Source organism: Camelina sativa, chromosome 17, assembly GCF_030686135.1.
Source record: "Camelina sativa cultivar CO46 ecotype springtype chromosome 17, ASM3068613v1".
Classification (NCBI taxonomy): Eukaryota; Viridiplantae; Streptophyta; class Magnoliopsida; order Brassicales; family Brassicaceae; genus Camelina; species Camelina sativa.
The window spans coordinates 39,669,127-39,688,533 of record NC_141896.1 but is presented as its reverse complement, the minus strand read 5'-3'; the positions used below and the strand labels follow the sequence as shown (position 1 = coordinate 39,688,533).

At 38.2% G+C, this 19,407-nt stretch overlaps 3 protein-coding genes and 1 pseudogene across 4 annotated transcripts; 3 read left to right on the top strand and 1 right to left on the bottom strand.

Annotated features, from left to right (window-relative positions):
• Positions 1-3,328: 3,328 nt before the first annotated feature.
• On the bottom strand, positions 3,329-5,715 carry LOC104758837 (uncharacterized). The gene is made up of 8 exons (XM_010481792.3): positions 5,323-5,715; positions 5,055-5,151; positions 4,883-4,945; positions 4,630-4,692; positions 4,325-4,525; positions 4,069-4,180; positions 3,761-3,972; positions 3,329-3,663 (listed from the first exon to the last, which is right to left on the bottom strand). Exons 1-8 carry the CDS (start codon positions 5,439-5,441, stop codon positions 3,571-3,573), a joined length of 960 nt encoding a protein of 319 aa, XP_010480094.1. The 5' UTR covers positions 5,442-5,715; the 3' UTR covers positions 3,329-3,570.
• A 151-nt stretch (positions 5,716-5,866) lies between these two features.
• LOC104758833 (nuclear pore complex protein NUP214) lies at positions 5,867-14,293 on the top strand. Its single transcript, XM_010481788.3, has 18 exons — positions 5,867-6,226; positions 6,301-6,509; positions 6,614-6,788; positions 6,866-7,012; positions 7,352-7,473; positions 7,605-7,717; positions 8,092-8,231; positions 8,316-8,481; positions 8,564-9,515; positions 9,683-9,835; positions 9,991-10,048; positions 10,387-10,520; positions 10,611-10,735; positions 10,855-11,197; positions 11,368-11,551; positions 11,676-12,308; positions 12,419-13,927; positions 14,012-14,293. The coding sequence occupies exons 1-18, from the start codon at positions 6,037-6,039 to the stop codon at positions 14,137-14,139; spliced, it is 5,481 nt and encodes a 1,826-aa protein (XP_010480090.2). The 5' UTR covers positions 5,867-6,036; the 3' UTR covers positions 14,140-14,293.
• Positions 14,294-14,420: 127 nt separating this feature from the next.
• LOC104758835 (uncharacterized) lies at positions 14,421-16,795 on the top strand. The gene is made up of 6 exons (XM_010481790.3): positions 14,421-14,950; positions 15,072-15,265; positions 15,352-15,682; positions 15,979-16,074; positions 16,188-16,211; positions 16,325-16,795. The coding sequence occupies exons 1-6, from the start codon at positions 14,855-14,857 to the stop codon at positions 16,364-16,366; spliced, it is 783 nt and encodes a 260-aa protein (XP_010480092.2). The 5' UTR covers positions 14,421-14,854; the 3' UTR covers positions 16,367-16,795.
• Positions 16,796-17,046: 251 nt separating this feature from the next.
• LOC104758836 (E3 ubiquitin-protein ligase SIRP1 pseudogene) lies at positions 17,047-19,117 on the top strand (annotated as a pseudogene). The gene is made up of 2 exons (XR_015586418.1): positions 17,047-17,392; positions 17,773-19,117. The product of XR_015586418.1 is annotated as an E3 ubiquitin-protein ligase SIRP1 pseudogene (transcript).
• Positions 19,118-19,407: the final 290 nt, after the last annotated feature.

The following is a 19,407-nucleotide window of genomic DNA, read 5'->3' as shown; positions in this document are numbered from 1 at the left end:
TTGTCTAACGAGTAATTACTTAAAAGAAAAAAAACATAAGACAAAAAAATTATGATGGAAAACAGGATGAGACGAGACAGGATGAAACGAGATAAAACGGGACACCAGGGATAGGTTGAGACGGGACGTGTATCCTGTTCCAAACTAAATACGTCTAAGTTTAAATTTTATTAATTTACATGAAAATAGTGCACATGTGCTATAACGCCCAAGTTAATATAATTCTTAGTCATTTTACAAATTTAAAATTTATATTAAAATGTTTTTTCCCATGCATTAGCACAGGTTACTAGAGAAATAGTGGATGTGCAATGGAAATGGGTAATTCGTATAATAGAAAAATTGCACTTATTTTCTTAAAAAAATTCACTATGTGACATATAAAGAACTAATACGAGATGGATATTTTGAAATTTTGGATATTTTTGAAAATATTCAAATGGACTTTATATATTTCGTGAAGTAATTCTCCACTTTGGAACGGGTAACTTCAAAATTTTAGAATTTTTTAAAATAGTTAGATAGTTTGTTATAATTGTAATTTTTTTGATAGTAAAAACTAACTAAATAAAAAAATTAAATATTCAAGAAGAATATGGGTATCCCATCTAAATTTCTTACCCAATTTCTATTAAAAATATTGCCTACCACGTAATTATGTAAAAGAGAACGATCATAATTATGACATCCCGGTTTGCGGAGAGGTTTAAAAAATTGATTTGGTCACCTATGTCACCAAAGTGCAGTTTTCTTTTCGGTCAAAGGTCATGAGAGAACTTTAGAGTTAAGCATGTTTAAGCTGGAATAGTTTCCAGATGGGTGACCATCTGGAAAGTGATTGTCAGAACTGTGCGAGTGGAGACAAAACACATGGAAAGATTATGTGGTGATTTGTAGGGATGGTAAACAAATCTTTAAAGCCTCCTGGACGTAACAAATCGGTCGTCGGATATGGATGGGTCCACCGGCCGAGAATAGATGTGGGCCCACTAAGTGAGGTGGGCCTATGGATCGGGAATGGACATGGGTGAGTCCGCTAAGGTGATGATCAGAGCGTTACAGTAAGACAAAAAATTATGATGGATATGGAAGAGAGGAGATGGAACGAGACATGATAAAATGGGACAGGGACATGTTTCCCGTTCCTCTAGGTTATATAGTATATACGTGTAATAATCCAAAGTAAAACCAAACTTAAATTAGATATTTAAAATACTACAATTATATAAAAATATTTTGCCCGTGCTATAGCACGGGTTACTACCTAGTTTCCAATGAATATTGAACATTGAATAGTGTTACTTTCCATAAATATACATATGTATGTATATATATATATATATATATATATATATATATTCGAAAAACACATTTTGTAACATCTTTATACAAGTTATTTATTCTCTCGATTGATTATCTTAACATTAGAAAATTTAAGAAACATTTTTATACCAGAAATTAAGCATCTCCGATAAACTATAGTTTTAGAATCTGGGTGTATATATGTGATCTTCACTAGGGGAACAAGTATATGTTTTTTTTGGTTTGTATAACCGACCAAGTACCATAGTGAAATTTGTAGAAGAAAAATTTCTCTTCAAACAGACTTTGAATTCAAATTCAGCAGGGCTTGCCAAAAAAATTCTGATCGGCTAAATTAAGTTTAAGTGAGAGTTATTGGTTTGAGATTTGAATAAAGTTTTAAAAATTTTAAATATTATGTAGAACCAGTTGTTATTAGATCAAAACTCTGTTAAAGTTTAGTATTATTAGTTTGTGATTTGTAAAAAGTCATTTAAAATTTTAACAAATTTGAGTTATTGGATTCAGATTTTTATAAAATCAATAAAAATTTTGTGTTATTCAATTAAAACAAAAAAATTTAAGATTGTTAATGAATTCAATTATTATGTTATTGATTTATGATTTTATACACTTTTTATACAAAATAAAGTCATGAAAAATATCATAAAAATACAGAGATTGTTTGGAGCACTTTACAAAATTTTAAAAAACTATAGAATACTCTCTAGCAATCCTTAAAAATCTTTCACTTATTCACTTTGATGATTTTGTTAAATTCTTGAAAATTTCTTTATAAACTAGAATCCAATAACACCCCCTTAAATGTTTTAAATGTTTATATAAGTTATTAAATGTTTTTTTTTTTCTTGAGGGATTTTTCCATACATAGAGAAAACTAATCAGTGAACGAGACGTGAATATCTTGCCAACAGTCGCTCTCACACAACATGAGAATTGATCACCAGAATCTCATCGGTAAGACATCCTTATACAGTACTCCAAAATTTGCGAGCATGTATGCCTTCCATAATGAGAAACCTCCGTCGCATCTTTCTACTTCGATGCATGTGTTCAACTCTGCATGCACATTGCACCAACATATGACGCTGATATTACTTGTTAAAGTTGGGAACATCCACAACAATCTTATAAGTTTAAACTCAAAATCTCGATTAATCAGGAACACTTAAATCGAAAAGCAGAAAAGAAGATAAGAAGAAAAAAGTCATGTATTATCGTTTGTTTTATCAAGCTAAATCATAATTTGAGTGTCTTTGGAACATAGTATAACATTTTAGACTTTTGATGCAAGTAGATCTTAAACAGAAACAATGCATGCCAAGACTTCTACAAGTTTGGTCCCTCCATTTGAAGGATCTACGCCTCATTTTGGTTCTTCTACAACAATATAATATAATGTAGTATATATTCACTATTTTACAAGATCAAGTATCTCAACCACACACAAAAAAACTCTCTCATGCCGTCATTCGTTAGCTTTTACAACAAGAAGAACACATCTATTAAAACTATTAACTGAATATAAGATTTGCTACAACCAAACATTGAACAGACCCGGCGGCTCAACTGTCCTTTGAATAAAATCAGTCTCTACATGTTTCGGTCCAATAACGAATTACTTTGTTAACATGATGAATTCAAGATTAATATGTGAGCACATTTGATTAATTTCTAACAAGCATGGGAAACAAGATAGGTAAGAAGCTAATTTGAGGCATATATATGTGCATACATCCAAAAAGTGTTGTTATTTTGTTTCACTGCCTGGGATTGTTGGTGAGGAAGAGTGATGGATGATGGGTCGCAACTCGCAAGACATAATGGGTCTTCGTTATTAAGACTCTGCAACAATAAATACATTTCTTGTGGGGCTCATCATAATTTACATATTGGTGTTTGTGATGTATATGCCTGATTCAATGACCAAGAAAAAACAGTAATGGTAAAAGTAAAAAAAACAGGATGGGAGAAGGTCTAAAAAAAACCAGTAGACAGAAAAATATGGTAAAAACTCTTGGTCTTCTTCAACGTTCTCAATTATTAGAAGTACTGTAAACCTTTTCGATAAATACAAACACAAATAAGTGAATAGAGACAATAATACAAAAAGGGGATTTTTATCACATGCACACACATATATTCAAGTAATGTAACAATCCACATTTGGAAACCTTCACAAAATGCAAAAATCAGCACAAAGAAGGCAAAGATAAGAGAGAGGCGTGATTGCTCAAGTCTTGAGTTTTAAGAATCTTGAGGAGTCTCGAATCTAGTTGGCGTGTCGATGCCCGCCATACAACAAAGTCCACTTATCAAGATGAGAAGAAAAACGATTCCCTGAAAAAAAGAAATAGTCCTTATCAAAGACAATATATAAGGAATCACAAGCTTCAAGCTAGAGAAATTAAGCTTTAAAGACTGATGATGACTTTACCACTAAGATACCCTCCAATAGTGATGACTTAAATTTGCAGAGCTCATCGCAGGTTGTAGTAGCATTAACTGTGGCGTTTCCTGTTGCGGTTTCCGCCAAAAACCTTTGGAGAGTTTGGTATGAAGTGTACCAATAAGGATCAGAAACATAAAGAGCTGCGTATTTAGTTCCAGATTGCTCCACTGAGCTAACAACCTCAGATATGATTTCATCTGCAGCAGTGGTTCAAAGGAAACTTAATTAACTTAGAACTTTAGTATTTAAATGCTACACTTCTTTTGTAACCATGATCTGTTCTGTCCACTTACGATCTGAATGTGTCTGGTCAGATTGACTTGATGATTCAGATCCCTCAGAGCAGAGCACAACCAAGTCGGTTTCTCCTTCTTTTCTCATTTCTTTTCTAGCAACCAAATGATCCTGTTGTTCATTTAAAAGAAAAATTAGAATGTTGTTCATTTAAAAGTAAAAATTAGAAGGGTTCAAGAGAAAGGGGTGGGTAAAGAGGAATGTGAAATATCATTGACCAATGCATAGGATTAAAGAAAGCATAAACGGGTTTACTTTGAAAGACTGCACGTTCGATAGCTTCTGAATTGTTTCATCTTCAACAAAACACGAGTCTGAGAACACGATATTGCTGACTCCTACATTGTGAGTACAAGATTTTTTAAGCCCTGAAAGCAACAAGTTTTCCATCCTTTCTTCCTCTGGTGCAGCAATATACGGGAATGCCAATGAGAAATTGGAAGCTGTATACAGATTCTGATAAAAAAAAACAAAGAATCGAATGTTCATTATCGCGCAGAGTAAATAATGCCAATATGCAACACACCCATGATTCCACAATATAAGTAAAACTAACTTACCTTCAAAGTGTTTACAAGGGCAGGATCCGAGTTCCGATGTGAAGAAACATCCGAAGAGAGTAACTGGAAACGGAAGAGAGAGTACTAAGCAAAGGAGATGTAAAAAAATCACAGCAGACAATGTCTGAAGGCCAAGTTTCTAAAGAAGATCAACAAACTCAAAGCCTGAATACTAATCTAAACCAAAGAAAAAGTTCTTATATATGTTAAAGCTCATACAAAGTAGCCAGTTCATAGATACAGAAACTCTTACCTCTCTGCCAATGAACACAAGTACGACATCAACAACAGGTTGCTGAAGCTTTTCCTCTGAGCACTAAACCAAAAGGAGAAATAGATATAAGAGAAAACCATAGCGTTGACAAATGGAGAATCGAAAACATTTTTTGCTTGAGGACTACTAGACTAGACACACACAAACATACCAGAAAACTAGACCAGCCTCCTCGAGTGAAAACAGAATCTACTAGATCTTTTGCAGACATGACCTCATAATTTACATCCATTTCACCATTGTCAGACCTGCAAATTCTCACCAATGTGGACAGATTAATATTATACCTCGTTATCTTACAAGAAAAACCAGAATACATATCGGAGAAACACATTCATAAAGTTGATAACTTTACTAATGTAAGCATCGAAAAATTATAAAGACAAGGATCAACAAAGGGAGAGAGGGAGAGGCCTAACTGGAGATGCGGAGACCAGAGGAAAGCAGGAACGGTAGAAGGAGGAGAAGCCAATCCAAAATCGACGAGAGCTACTACTACTAATAACGTCACTTGAATCATTCGCATCCTCATCATCATCTTCTCCGTCGAAGAGTTGCGGGATCAAAACAACAACACAAAGCCGCCGAACAAAATGAAATTTAAACAATTGGTCAACCGTAAACCTAGAAATTCGAGATTTCAATCGGAAACGCAAAACCAACTCTCTCGTAGAAGAAACTAACGACAAAACAGATTCATCATCTCAGATCCTCTTCTCAAATCTGGTCACAAAGACGGCAAAATTGGAGCAGAGGTAAACACGACGCCGTTTAGTGATTAAATTACCCGAAAAATTAATTCTGGTTTAAGCGAGGAGAACCGGTCGGTTTTGAACTTTGAATTACTAAACGACGACGTTTCTAATTGATAACCCAAAATCTGAAATTGGTTTAGCGAAGAGCACCGGTCTGGTGAATGAGATTGGGCCTTTAACACATTACGGCCCACACCAATTTAAACCTGAACCGTCATCGATCGATTCATCGGACTAAATATCACCGGCACTTTGTAATCACACTCTCGACGAGCGCTGCTGGTTTCGTCGTATCTCGCCCCCTCTTTAATTCCCGCCCAAAAATCTTCGACTTGTTCGGATTCAGCCATTGAAACAACCTTGAGAAGAGTTCCAAAGATGAGTCAAGTTGAGATTGAAGAAGATGTGGAAGGAGATCGCATCCCAACGAACGATTTCTACTTCGAGAGAATCGGCGAACCTATCAGTATAAAAGAGAATGATGCTCAATTCGATCTCGAAAAACCTCCGTCACAGCCTCTCGCTATCTCCGAACGCCGCGGCGTCGTTTTCGTCGCACATTCCTCCGGTTAGTTTTTCATAATCGGCGACGATGTTTCAGGTTTTTTGCTCGTGTTGTGACCGTTTTGTGTGGAAAATTAGGGTTTTTCGTTGGGAGGACTAAGGATTTCATCTCTGCATCGAAGAACAGTAAGGCGAAAGATGAAAAGGTTTATATTGAGGATTTGAGCCTCGTCGATGTTCCTGTTGGAGACGTTCGTATATTGTCTCTCTCATCGGATGATTCAATTCTTGCTGTCTCCGTCGCTGCTGATATTCATTTCTTCTCTGTGGATTCACTTCTTAAGAAGGTATACGGCTCATATGTAGCTTACAAGCTGGATTGATTTTGTCTAGAATGTAGAGCCCCCTTTGCTAGGATGTAGAACTTACTTTATCTGTTCCTTTGGTACAGGATGCAAAACCTTCTTTTTCTCATTCACCTGATGATGAGTCAGGAGGCTTTGTTAAGGATTTTCGATGGACAAGGAAAGATAAGCATTCGTATCTTGTTCTTTCTAGTTCTGGGAAGCTCTTTCATGGAGTTGACAATGCACCCCCTAGACATGTTATGGATGGTGTTGACGCCGGTTTGTTTCATTTCTTTTGCTACTTCTTTCAGCAATAAACTATGTTATTGTTGGCAATAACCTTTGTTGTTTGTCAGTTGAATGGAGTTCAAAAGGGAGTTATATCGCTGTAGCCCAAGATAACAGCCTGCGGATTTTGTCGTCAAAATTCAAGGAGAAACGGTGCATAGCACTATCATTTGACGCCTGGTTTGGTGATTCCGATGAAGACTGTTTAGTCAAAGGTATGTTGCATGTTTTGGCCTCCTTGTTTCTTATCAGTATTTTCCGTTTTGTTTCATATTACATTGTTGCTCTATGGTGTTTGAACTCTTTTCTTATGGACTGAGACGTACTGTATTTTTGTGCTTACATGATATATATACAAACTGATCCTGTTGAAAATTCTCGTTTCTTGCTATCTCCCATCTATATCTAAGTAAAATCCCTATAGTTCTGTGTCTCTTAGATTAGTGTTGAAACTTCCCTGGTTCTGTGCACACTTCCATTGGAAAATTTCATAGATGGCTCATAAGTTAAACTCTCTCAATGAATGACTGTTAACCTACGATACTCTGCAACAGTTGATTCTATCAGATGGGTACGCAGCAACTGTATTCTTCTTGGATGCTTTCAGCTGATTGATGGCAGGGAAGAAAATTACTTTGTTCAGGTTATCAGGAGTCCAGATGGGAAGATTTCTGATGTGAGTAACATTTCTTTTGCAATGATTTTTGGTGCTAAGGCGTAGTTTCTACTTAAGGGTATGAAACGATATGATCTGTAACTCTACTTATATATTTTTCTGATTTTGTTGTTTTTTGAACTTTTTTGTAGGGTTCGTCCAATCTAACTGCTTTATCATTCTCCGATTTGTTTCCGTGTTCTATGGATGATCTTCTTCCGGTTGGTGTTGGACCTCATTTGCTCTTTAGCTACATAGACCAATGGTACTTTTAAGTTAATTTTACCATTCTTTCTATTCTTTTTATTTTGTTTGAACTTTTTCATACTCCAGTTTTCTTGCTCTTTATAAGCCCTTTGTCAATATTTCCCACTCTGGATCTATCTTAAAGTTTTGACATAACCAACTTGGAAGAGCTATAAATCACCAAGAATGTTCTAATGAGAATGGTTTTCAATTACAACTTACTACGACACATGTTCCCACCATTTCCATTTTACCATTTTCGTTTGGAGATGCAACAAATCAGTTTAATTATTTCTGACATTTCCTCTTTTTGAATTAATTATCGTGGACTATGTAAACTACCATTATTTTCAATGTGAAGATGGTAAATGTTGCTTTGTTTTCACCCTACAGCAAACTGGCGATCACAGCAAACAGAAAGAGCATAGATGAGCATATTGTTGTACTTGATTGGTCACCTGGTGATAACAAAAGTGCAGTCTCTGTTGTTGATATTGATCGAGAGACCTTTTTGCCAAGAATTGGGCTCCAAGGTACGCACTCTAGAGTTGCTGTATTGTATGTGTACGTTTTCCTGCAGTTGCACGTTCAATTTAAAGAAGATATTTTTTTTTCAGAGAATGGCGATGACAATACGATTATGGGACTCTGTATCGATACGGTCTCTGTGGAGGGAACTGTTAATGTCCGTTCTGCTGATGATGAACTTAAAGAACTCCTGCCATATTTTGTTCTTGTGTGCCTCACTTTGGAAGGAAAACTGATCATGTTTAATGTTGCTAGGTAGGTTTCACTTTATCACAATGGTTTTAACTCATTGATGTTGACAACATTTCTTGGAACATTAAATTGTGTTCGTCGACAGTGTTGCAGGACCCCCAGCTTCATCTGACGTTGATTTGGCCTCTTCTTCTGATATAGAAGATGCACATACCTCTTCGGTTGAAGATGATCTTTCTAAAAAATCTTCTGAAGAGCCTAAACAACATCAAAAGTTGAGTGTTTCAGTACAAAATGAACAGAAACGCCTCAACTCAGAGGACTTCTCTATCGAACAAAGGTTCTCAAACGATAACATATTTAGTAAGGAATTTGAGTCTGTAAAAAGTTCAGTGTCTGGGGACAACCACAAGAAGCAAGAACCGTATGCTGAAACACCGGTAAAGGTTGAAGATGGTCAACAAAACATGATTCCTAAGCAGTTCGGAACAAGTTTTGGGCAACCACCTTTGCCCTTAGGATATGACACCAACAAATTTGCAGGATTCGGTCCTGTCGTCCGTGTTCCCGAAAAGCTTCAAAATGACACATCTGCGCAGTCTAAGTCTATGCATTTACAGGCCAATGTTAAGTCAAAGAGTACACCAGCTTTATTTGGATCTCCTGGCCTGAAGAACACATTTTTTCAGTCACCACAAAATACGCCATCTCAGCCATGGTCAAGTGGGCAAGGCGTCTCACCGCCAGATTTTGTATCCAGTCCCTTTCCCTCTGTGAAAGATACTCAGCATAAGCAATCTGTACAGTCTGGAACTGGTCTTGTGAATACTCCTATGAGCATCAAAGAGAAACCTTTACAATTCATTGAGACTGGTAGAGCATCAGCTCTGAGCAATTTAAGTCCTCCGCTAGGCCAAAACCGGGACGCTAATGAAGAAGTAGAGAAAATTGAGCCAATACCTTCTATCCATGCCTCTCAATTGTCACAGCAGGTGAAATCTTCCTTCGAAAAATCCGCTAGTAATCAGCAGCACAAAACTCCGCTCAGTACTGGACCTCTGAGACTCGACAATAGCATGTCAAAGCAACCCAGTAATGTAATATTACTCATGATATTAATTTCTATACGATTTTATTTATGTGAATATGTATTTCAGGACAGGGTCATCTTACATTGATGCTTTCGCATCCATGCCTTCCTGTAGTATTTTACTTACTGGACTTATACCATTGGTGTAACTGACTCATTCCTTTTCTGTACCAGATAAATGAGATGGCCAGAGAAATGGATACGCTTTTACAGTCCATTGAAGGACCGGGTGGTTTCAAGGATTCTTGTGCTTTTTTACTGAAAAGCCATGTTGAAGAACTGGAGCAAGGACTTGAAAATCTTGCTGGGAAGTGCCAAACATGGAAGGTGTGCATAAAAAGTTCATATGTTTTGTTATTGGGTCATTATTTTTGGGTTACCTCTTTTAATATTTGACCAAACCCCCTTACAAATATTGTTTTGGATTCTGTTCTGGTCTTTTTTTCTATATTGCTAAACTCATTTGGTTTGGTGGCCTTCAGAGTACAATACACGAGCAGCAAGCAGAGATCCAACATCTTCTTGACAAAACAATTCAAGGTGATCTGTTTATTTTGTAAACTCCCTATGTAACGGAAAAAATAGTTAGCAGGTGTAATTATGTTTTTACTTGAAAAGGTATTTTAAAGCCGCGAGGCCCGCAGTAGGCAAACTAAGGAATATAGTAAATTTATATTGCTTCTAAGCACTCTCAGTGATATTTAGAAATTGAGGCAAGTCTAACTTGCAACATGTTTCTCTGGAAGTCCCTTTGTTCTCATTCTTTCGGTCTTCCTTATTATATTCGTTATTGTTTAATATCTTACACTGGAATCTAGGCTGCACATTAACAGGCTGTTATTTTGTTTTCTTATTATTGTTTCATATGGGGATTTCAGTTTTGGCAAAAAAGACATACATGGAAGGTATGTATAAGCAAACTGCTGATAACCAGTACTGGCAACTTTGGAACCGCCAGAAGTTGAATCCTGAGCTTGAGGCCAAGCGGCAGCATATTATGAAACTAAATAAGGTTGTTTATGTGTTGATATATCTCCCTAATTTGATCTGTTACTACGTTAAGCTCGCTGTTGTCATATATCTTCTACTTTTCCCATTCTAGGATTTGACCCATCAACTAATTGAACTAGAGAGATATTTTAATCGGCTTGAACTCGATCGCTACCATGAGGATGGTGGACTTCCTGTGGCACGAAGAGGCGTGCCAAATAGATCTGCTCCTTCCAGGTATTCTTGTGGATCAGTTGTGAAAGTTATAAGGAAGAAAAAAACATCACAAGAAATTGTTTAAGTTGGTTATAACGTCCCCTTTTTGGCAACTCAAATTGGGGTGATTCTTTCTGCAGACGTGTGCAATCCCTTCACAGCCTTCATAATACAATGAGTTCCCAATTGGCAGCTGCTGAGCAACTCTCTGAGTGTCTCTCAAAACAAATGACTCTTTTGAAAATCGATACACCTGTCAAAAAGAATGTGAAGCAGGAGTTGTTTGAGACAATTGGGATCCCTTATGACGCTTCTTTCAGTTCACCAGATGCGGTAAAAGCTAAAAATGCATCTGCAACAAAAAACTTATTACTCTCTTCTATTCCGGCAAGTATAAATGCACAGTCAAGACAACGTCAGTCATCTGCTATGAAAAGTTCTGACCCTGAGACTGCCAGGAGGAGCAGAGAATCACTAGACAGGGTAATTTTGTTGGAAATATTTGACTCAGTAGACAGTAGTAGCGGTTACGATATATGCACTTATTATGTTCTGTGATGCTCTAGTATTTTGAACTGTGAAGAATTTTTATGCGCTCTTTAATATATGGAGTTTCCTGACGTCTGGCTCTATGTTTTGTGATCTTTCTACAGAATTGGGCTGCTTTTGAGCCTCCAAAAACAACTGTCAAAAGGATGCTTCTGCATGAGCAACAGAAGACGGGAATGAACCAACAGACTGTCTTGAGTGAGAGACTACGGTGTGCGAATAATTTACAAGAGCGATCACTGCTTCGCCTGAAAGATCATGCATCACCTGTAGTCTCCTCGAATAAGGGTGAGCTAAGATATACTGTGGAGTGCATTAATTTGTTCTCGGAAGAATGTCTTCTATGTTTCATTTGTTTTTTTATTTGTAATCTATCGCTTCTCCGATTTGATTGTGTAATTACTTTGGGCAGGTATTATGGAGTCATTCCAACAAGACACATTGGAAGCTCAATCAACCCCATTTAAAACGAGGCCACCTATGCCACAATCCAACAGTCCCTTTACCATCTCTCCAATCTCTGCATCAAAACCAAGTTTCAATTGGTCCGGAAATAATTCTAGCAGTACAATTTCTTATACTGAGCAATCTGCCCCACCGCAGAGTAAGGATACAAGGACAGTTTCACAACCAGGAGGATCAAATTTTCCTCTGAAACTACCAATGGCCTCGACTGTATTTGAACAGACAGAAAAAAAGGCTGGAGGATTCAAATTTTCTGAAGCTAAGGCCAATGCGTTTGTTGAATCAGCTGCTGGAAGTGTGCAGCGGCTTTCTACCACATCATCCGGGTCTGATTTTGAATCAAGCAAAGGTTTTGGCGCTCAGCTTTCACCAATGTCTACTGGTGCTGGTGCATCTAGTTTCCCTTCAAAATCGTTGTTTGGTTTCAAAACCAGTGGCAGTATCCCTAGCGATAAAGTTACTTTACCTGCTGAAACAGTATCAGTTTCTTCTTCACCTTTGCCTAGCACACCACTTGATTCCGTTTCCACCTTATCTACACCATCATCACCTCCAGTGTCATCCTCTAAACAAGATTTAGGTATGTTTACGTTAACCACTGTGTATTTTGTTTGATTCACATAATAGTCAACTATAGGAACCTTTTAATATCTGCTCAATGACACTGCTCAACTTTATTATGAGTTTCAGTTCCAGCATCTATTCCCACCAGCTCAAAACCAGCACCACAGACGTTTTCTCTCACGTCTACATCTACAGTTTCAGCTACTGGTTTCAGTGTTCCATTTGGTAAATCGTTGACCAGTGCCAATGTAGATCTCAATCAAGCAGCTTCAGCAACACTTTCTTCATCACCTGGCCCCACAACTGGTTTCACACTTAACTTACCAGCTTTGTCTCCATCGTCCCCTGAAATAGTCTCATCCTCAACAGGCCAATCTTCATTATTTCCTCCATCTTCTACAGCATCGCAAGTGTCATCTAATCTGGTCTCTGCAAGCAGCTTCCAAACGGATAGTAATCGTTTGCTTTCATCAACTTCCTCATCTTTGACTCCCCTTAGTACCTCAACCGCTCCTGATGCGTTTCAGTCTCCTCAAGTTTCGACACCGTCTTCCGCCGTATCCATTACAGAGCCAGTCTCAGAATCTAAACCAGAGGCTCAAAGTTCGTCAATTCTAAGTACGGAAAGTACTGTAGATTCTGTAGCAAATGCAACAAAAACACAGATCGAGCCGCTACCGGTGAAAAGTGAGAATTCAAAACCAGAGACTACAGAAATCCCTGGCAGTTCATCTGGGTTCTTGTCTGGATTTTCATCAGGAACGCAGTCTAGTCTTGCAAGCATGGCGCCTCCTTCATTCAGTTGGCCAGGTAGTTCTCAGCCACAACAGCTATCATCTACACCTGTCCCTTTCCCTGTGTCCTCACCAACTTATGCAAGTCCATTTGGTGAGAAAAAAGATACTGTAGATACACAGGAAGATGAAATGGACGAAGAAGCTCCAGAGGCTAGCCAGGCAACTGAACTTAGTATGGGAAGTTTTGGAGGTTTCGGGCTTGGGTCAACTCCAAACCCGGCTGCCCCCAAAGCAAATCCATTTGGTGGTCCCTTTGGTAATGCTACAACAACAACAAGTAATCCATTCAATATGACAATCCCTAGTGGCGAGCTATTCAAACCTGCATCGTTCAGTTTTCAAAATCCTCAACCATCTCAACCGGCAGGTTTTGGTTCGTTTTCTGTAACACCTTCTCAGACACCTGCTCAGAGCGGATTTGGCCAACCGTCACAGATTGGTGGGGGACAACAAGCTCTAGGGTCGGTTCTTGGCTCCTTTGGGCAGTCGAGACAGATTGGTGCTGGTCTCCCAGGAGCTACGTTTGGTTCTCCTACTGGATTTGGTGGCTCTAACCCAGGAAGTGGTCTGCCAAATGCACCAGCATCCGGTGGTTTTGCTGCTGTTGGTTCTAGTGCCACAGGTGGGTTCGCGGGGATGGCTTCAGCTGGTAGAGGCTTTGCTGGTGCTTCTTCTACTCCCACTGGTGGCTTCGCGGCCTTAGCTTCAGGTAGTGGAGGCTTTGCTGGTGCTGCTCCAGGAGGAGGAGGCGGTGGATTTGGTGGACTTGGTTCAGGCTCCGGAGGTTTCGGAGGCTTTGCTCCTCCTAGTAGTGGAGGTTTCGCGGGTGCAGCAGGAGGTAAATATTAGTTTGACACATAAATATACGTACAAGGCCATGCTCATTCATTTTTGACCATTGTCTTGTTGTATTAATAAACAGGTGGTGGTTTTGGTGGTTTCGCCGGCCAAGGACAAGGCCAAAGCGGTGGTGGTGGGTTCTCAGCCTTTGGTGGCAACTCAGGGGCAACAGGAAAGCCATCAGAACTCTTCACACAGATGAGAAAGTGAAACCAATATATTCAATATCATTGTTGCCTTTTGGACTTACGTTTTTGTCTAGAAATTTTTGTCTTACCACCTTTACACTAGTTAGTGACTAGTCTTATTTTTCTATAAATATATATATATATATATATATGTTGTGTGTGGTTTAGGCTTAAAATGGATTAAAAGTCAACAAACCTCCAAAAGGTTAAGTAAATTGCTGACTTAATCCTCTCACGTGGCTTATGCCTTGATGGTGGTCATACAGTTGAGCTTTTTCATCCCTTTTTGCAGAAAGCAAGTTTGAAGTTTCGGTTCATTATTATTAGAACAACCTAAGAGATATTTTCTAATGTAATATATACTAATATTTTTATATATCCCATCTTGCTAATTAAAAAGATAAAAAGGAGTGGGCCTAGTTGGAAGAGAGAGCAGAGAGGCGTTTATAATCCAGACAGTCTTTGAATTTGTATTTGTTTGATTAAAAGAGATTATAATTTCAATTTTGTGCGGCGAAAATACTAATAATTTTTTCATTGTAAAATTGGGCTCAATCTTGGATTCGATGTGATCCCGCCAAACAAGACTCTTACTCTCTCCACCTCCTCACGAATTTTTCTTCTCCACCGTCGATTCCTTCTCCTCTCCGGTGTCGCCGGAAAAAATCTCGACATTAGAAGAAGCTTCGTGAATATATATTTTTTCGTCTTTTTTATATGAAGGGACATAGAGATTTATGATGCTTTGTGCTTCTTTACGAGATCGAATACAGCCTTGGCTTCGCGACTATGTTAGGCTCCAATCTCTCGCCGTCTTCCTTATTTACGCTCAGGTTTGGTTATTTCCTATTTTTTCTCCTTCTCGTCGTGGTTGATTCATCAAAAATCTGTTTGGGGGTCTAGGGTTCATCAATTTGGTAATTGGTCTCATCGCTGATTATTATTATCATACAGATTGGGTGCGCTCTAATCGGATCATTAGGAGCATTATACAATGGAGTTTTGTTGATAAATTTAGCGATTGCCTTGTTTGCTCTTGTTGCAATCGAGAGCAATAGCCAAAGTCTCGGCCGCACCTACGCCGTTCTTCTCTTCTGCGCTCTTCTTCTTGATATCTCTTGGTTCATACTCTTCACCCAAGAGATTTGGTAATTTGATTGCTCTTACTAACTCTTCTAAATCTGCACTTAAGCTTTTGCTTCAATTGATTTTGATCATGGTATGGTTGATGCAGGAGCATTTCAGCTGAGGCGTATGGAACCTTTTTCATATTTTCAGTGAAACTGACTATGGCCATGGAAATGATTGGCTTCTTTGTGAGGCTGTCTTCCTCTCTCTTATGGTTTCAGATTTATAGACTGGGAGCTTCTATCGTCGACACTTCACTTCCTCGTGAAACGGATTCGGATTTACGAAATAGCTTCTTGAATCCACCGACTCCTGCTATAGCTAGACAATGTTCTGGTGCTGAAGAGATCTTGGGTGGTTCTATCTACGATCCAGCTTACTACACCTCTCTATTTGAAGAGAGCCAAACCAATTTAAGTTCACCTAAGGCAGCACAGGTTTTCTATTTGCCATTTTATCACTTTTCTACATGCCTGAATACTATACTAAGCTGTCAATCTAGAATGAGTTTCTTAATCCTCACTTTAACCTGTTTGGGCGGTAGTGACTGCAATGTAATATACTTAGTCTGGGGTCAACTAGCTTAATGGAAACTATGGTAGATGGCAAAGAACAAGATCGATCCCCTAGCAAAGATACATAAGACAGTACATAGTTATAACAATGACAAGTTTCATCTAACAGCAATGAAGAAGTTACTCAGGCGATGCAAATGTTGTCATGTCCTTTGTAGGTGAATCATTATTCAGCTGGGAACAGTGGATCACCATCTGCTGGAGAAGCCTCTCATTTTAAGTCTCCCATGTCTAGATCCTTGCATTCAATTGATGTTAGTCTCCATTGATTCGACAATTTATTCTTGGTCGTATTAATTGTGCTATATCTTGTTACGGTTGTGTTATCACAAATAATAAGAAAAGTCTGGTTCCAAATTTCATGTAGGAAGAGAAGGGATTGAAGCAACCGGTGAGTCTCTACTCTATTGGTTTTGACAGTTGTTGGTGGTCGTATTGCACAATATCTAATCACTGTTAGTCACGAATAATAAGATAAATCTGGTTTCAATTGAATTTTTGTAGGAAGAGAACAGGGATGGCTTCAATATGATTGAAGAACGGTAGTGTAACCAATGTGGGCATCTAAACAAACTGAGTTGTCTGTTGAGGTTTTAGTTATCGGATTTTGAAGCCGATACAAAATGTTATTCACCAGTTTTTTTCCGTAAGCGAGGGAGAATCACGAAGAGTCGCAGTGTCCATACAAAGTAGAGCAAGATTATATAAGAGCTACCAGAAGGTGAGACTTTCTATATGTTGACGACAAGTAAGCACTGTTTTTACTTTTGGTTTTTTTGCATTATTTTATTCTCGGTCTGAAGATATGTTATTTTTGGGGATCTTTTATGGTTAGAATAGTAGAGTGAGTGGATGGATCCATCAAATATATGATTCTTTCCGAGTTTCTTTTATATTACTTGTGTGTAAATGGAGATACGTTCATATTTTTAAAATTTTGGTTTGCAAATGGAGATAGTAAAAGAAGATTCAACAGTGGATATGTTGGTTTGTAGTGTGTTACCGTCGGTACATTACCCACCTAGTCACCTACAAATACAATAGTATCAAAATCCTGGTCGCTAGCTACATTGTTTGACAAAGCTTGGTGAAATCAGTCGTAAAATAAAATAGAAACCCCCCTTATCCAGAGAGCCCAGTGTAAACTGATATGTTAAATAAGCCCACGAGTTATAAAAAATTGAAAAAAGAAAAAAAATAAATCAAATCGAGTCCACGTGGTTGATGTTTGTAGAAAAGTCTACTGCGAAATTAAAATGAGCAGCAAAAATTAAAATAAAAAAAGACCCACACAGAGAGAGAAACCCAGAAGGATCTGGAAGAAAGAAACAACAACAAGAAGAAAAGAAGAGCGATCCTTTCTTTCCTTTTTAACTTTTTATTTTATTTTCTAATTTTCTCTCAGACGACAATTCTCATCCTTTCGTATATAAACAAAAAAACCCTTTCTCTCTTCCCCTTTTTTTTTTTTTTCTTCATCATCTTCATCTTCTTGTTCAAATTTCAAAACTCAAAAAAATTCGTCATCCTCATCGCTACATTTTCAGCTGTCGAACAACAATACTCCTAAAGGTTTGCTATTTTTCTGTAATTTCTCCTAGGAATGAGATGATTCTCGTTTGTTTATTTATCATGGATAGGTTAGGGTTTTTAAAATGGACCGCAAATTCTGTATGATCGATGACTTTTGTGTTCCGCGAACGAACGATTTCGTCTGTTTCTTTTTTTGGGTGTATGTATATTTATTTGTTGCGATTGACGATTGACTCAAAACCCCTTTCATGTTAGATCATCAATTTCTTATTTTTCTAAAGTTTGGGTTTTTTTTTTTTCCTGTGTGTTGATGATTGGGTTTTATCAAAACTGACTCTAGGGTTTGGTTTCTTAGCCGACATATGTTCTTATTCCGTGTGAAAAATGGGTTTTTGTTTTTGTTTTTGGGATATGAATAGGTAGAAGGAATTGACCATGGAAGAAGCAGTTGCTACGAGGTATTGGTGTCACATGTGTTCTCAAACCGTGGATCCAGTTATGGAAGCTGAGATCAAATGCCCCTTTTGTCATAGTGGGTTTGTTGAAGAGATGGGTGACGACGACGACCACGTTCATGATTCCTCAGATACCGCTGATGCCAGAGCTAACAACTCTCTTTGGGCTCCTATCTTGATGGAACTCATGACTGATCCTGTTCGTCGTAGAAGGAACCAGAGTGTTGAGTCTGTTGAAGACAATCAAAACGAGACTGGAGACAACAACAACAACAACAACAACACTGATTTGGATTCGCAGCTTCAAGAGATTCTTAGGAGAAGGAGAAGACACTCCGCTGCTGTTTTGCAGCTGCTTCAGGGGATACGAGCAGGGTTGTCACTCGAATCTGAGACTACTGGTAATGGAGATAATGATAACAATCCAGAACGGGTGATCTTGATCAATCCTTTTAATCAGACGATCACGGTTCAAACCTCTGCCGATAGGGATTCTGTGCCTGCTGGTTCTTTAGGTGACTATTTCATCGGTCCTGGATTCGAGATGTTGCTTCAGCGTCTAGCTGAGAATGATCCCAACAGATATGGAACACCTCCTGCTAAAAAAGAAGCTGTTGAGGCTTTGTCTACTGTGAAAATTGAAGAGACGCTTCAGTGTTCGGTCTGTTTAGATGATTTTGAGATTGGTACTGAGGCGAAGCTGATGCCGTGTAAGCACAAGTTTCATGTTGACTGCTTGCTCCCATGGCTTGAGCTTCACAGTTCATGCCCTGTTTGTAGATTTCAGTTACCTGCAGATGAACCAAAGACCGATTCAGCAACAACAACGAGTGATAACAATGGAGGCAGTAGTGCTTCTGCTACAAGCAGCAGCCATGGAACTGGGAACAGCGATGGAAACCGCCGCCGAGAAGAAGAAGAGGAGGATGAGAGCGAGGACAATGACGATAGCGGATTCTCTATCCCGTGGCCGTTTAGCACCTTGTTCTCCTCGTCCCAAGATAGCAATGCATCAACTGATTCGCGTTAAAGCATGTCCCCCTGAAGCAACATAAGCTTTTTTTTGGTGTGATCATGAAACTTCGGTTCAACCTAAATCTGATCTTTTGTCTGTACATAAGTTTTTCAGATTTGGTTGAAAGCTGCTACATCTTTGGAAAACATAAATCTTTCATTTTGTGTTCTTTTTGGTTGTTTTGAACAAATATTTGTCGGATTCTGTAAGCCCTTGATGTGTTTTTTGTTGTCAACTAAGGCACATCTTGAACTTAGTTTGTTAAATCGGTAAGATAAAGTAATTTAACACTAATCATACAGCTACTAATCATACAGTATGTGACTATGTGAGACCGAGTATGGTTATAAATATGATTTTTCTAAACTTTACTTGAAGAAATGCTTTTTCCTTGCTTGCTTAATCCATGGTGACATTACAACGTAACCTTTTTGTTTACGCGTTAAGATTAGTTAGAATTTCTAAAAGTAAAGGTTCACATGTATAAATAAATTGCGTCCAGAAAACAAAGAGTTCACGTGTGTGAAAATAAACATTTCTAATGTATCACAAAGAGTTCACATGTATTAAGTATCATTTTAGAC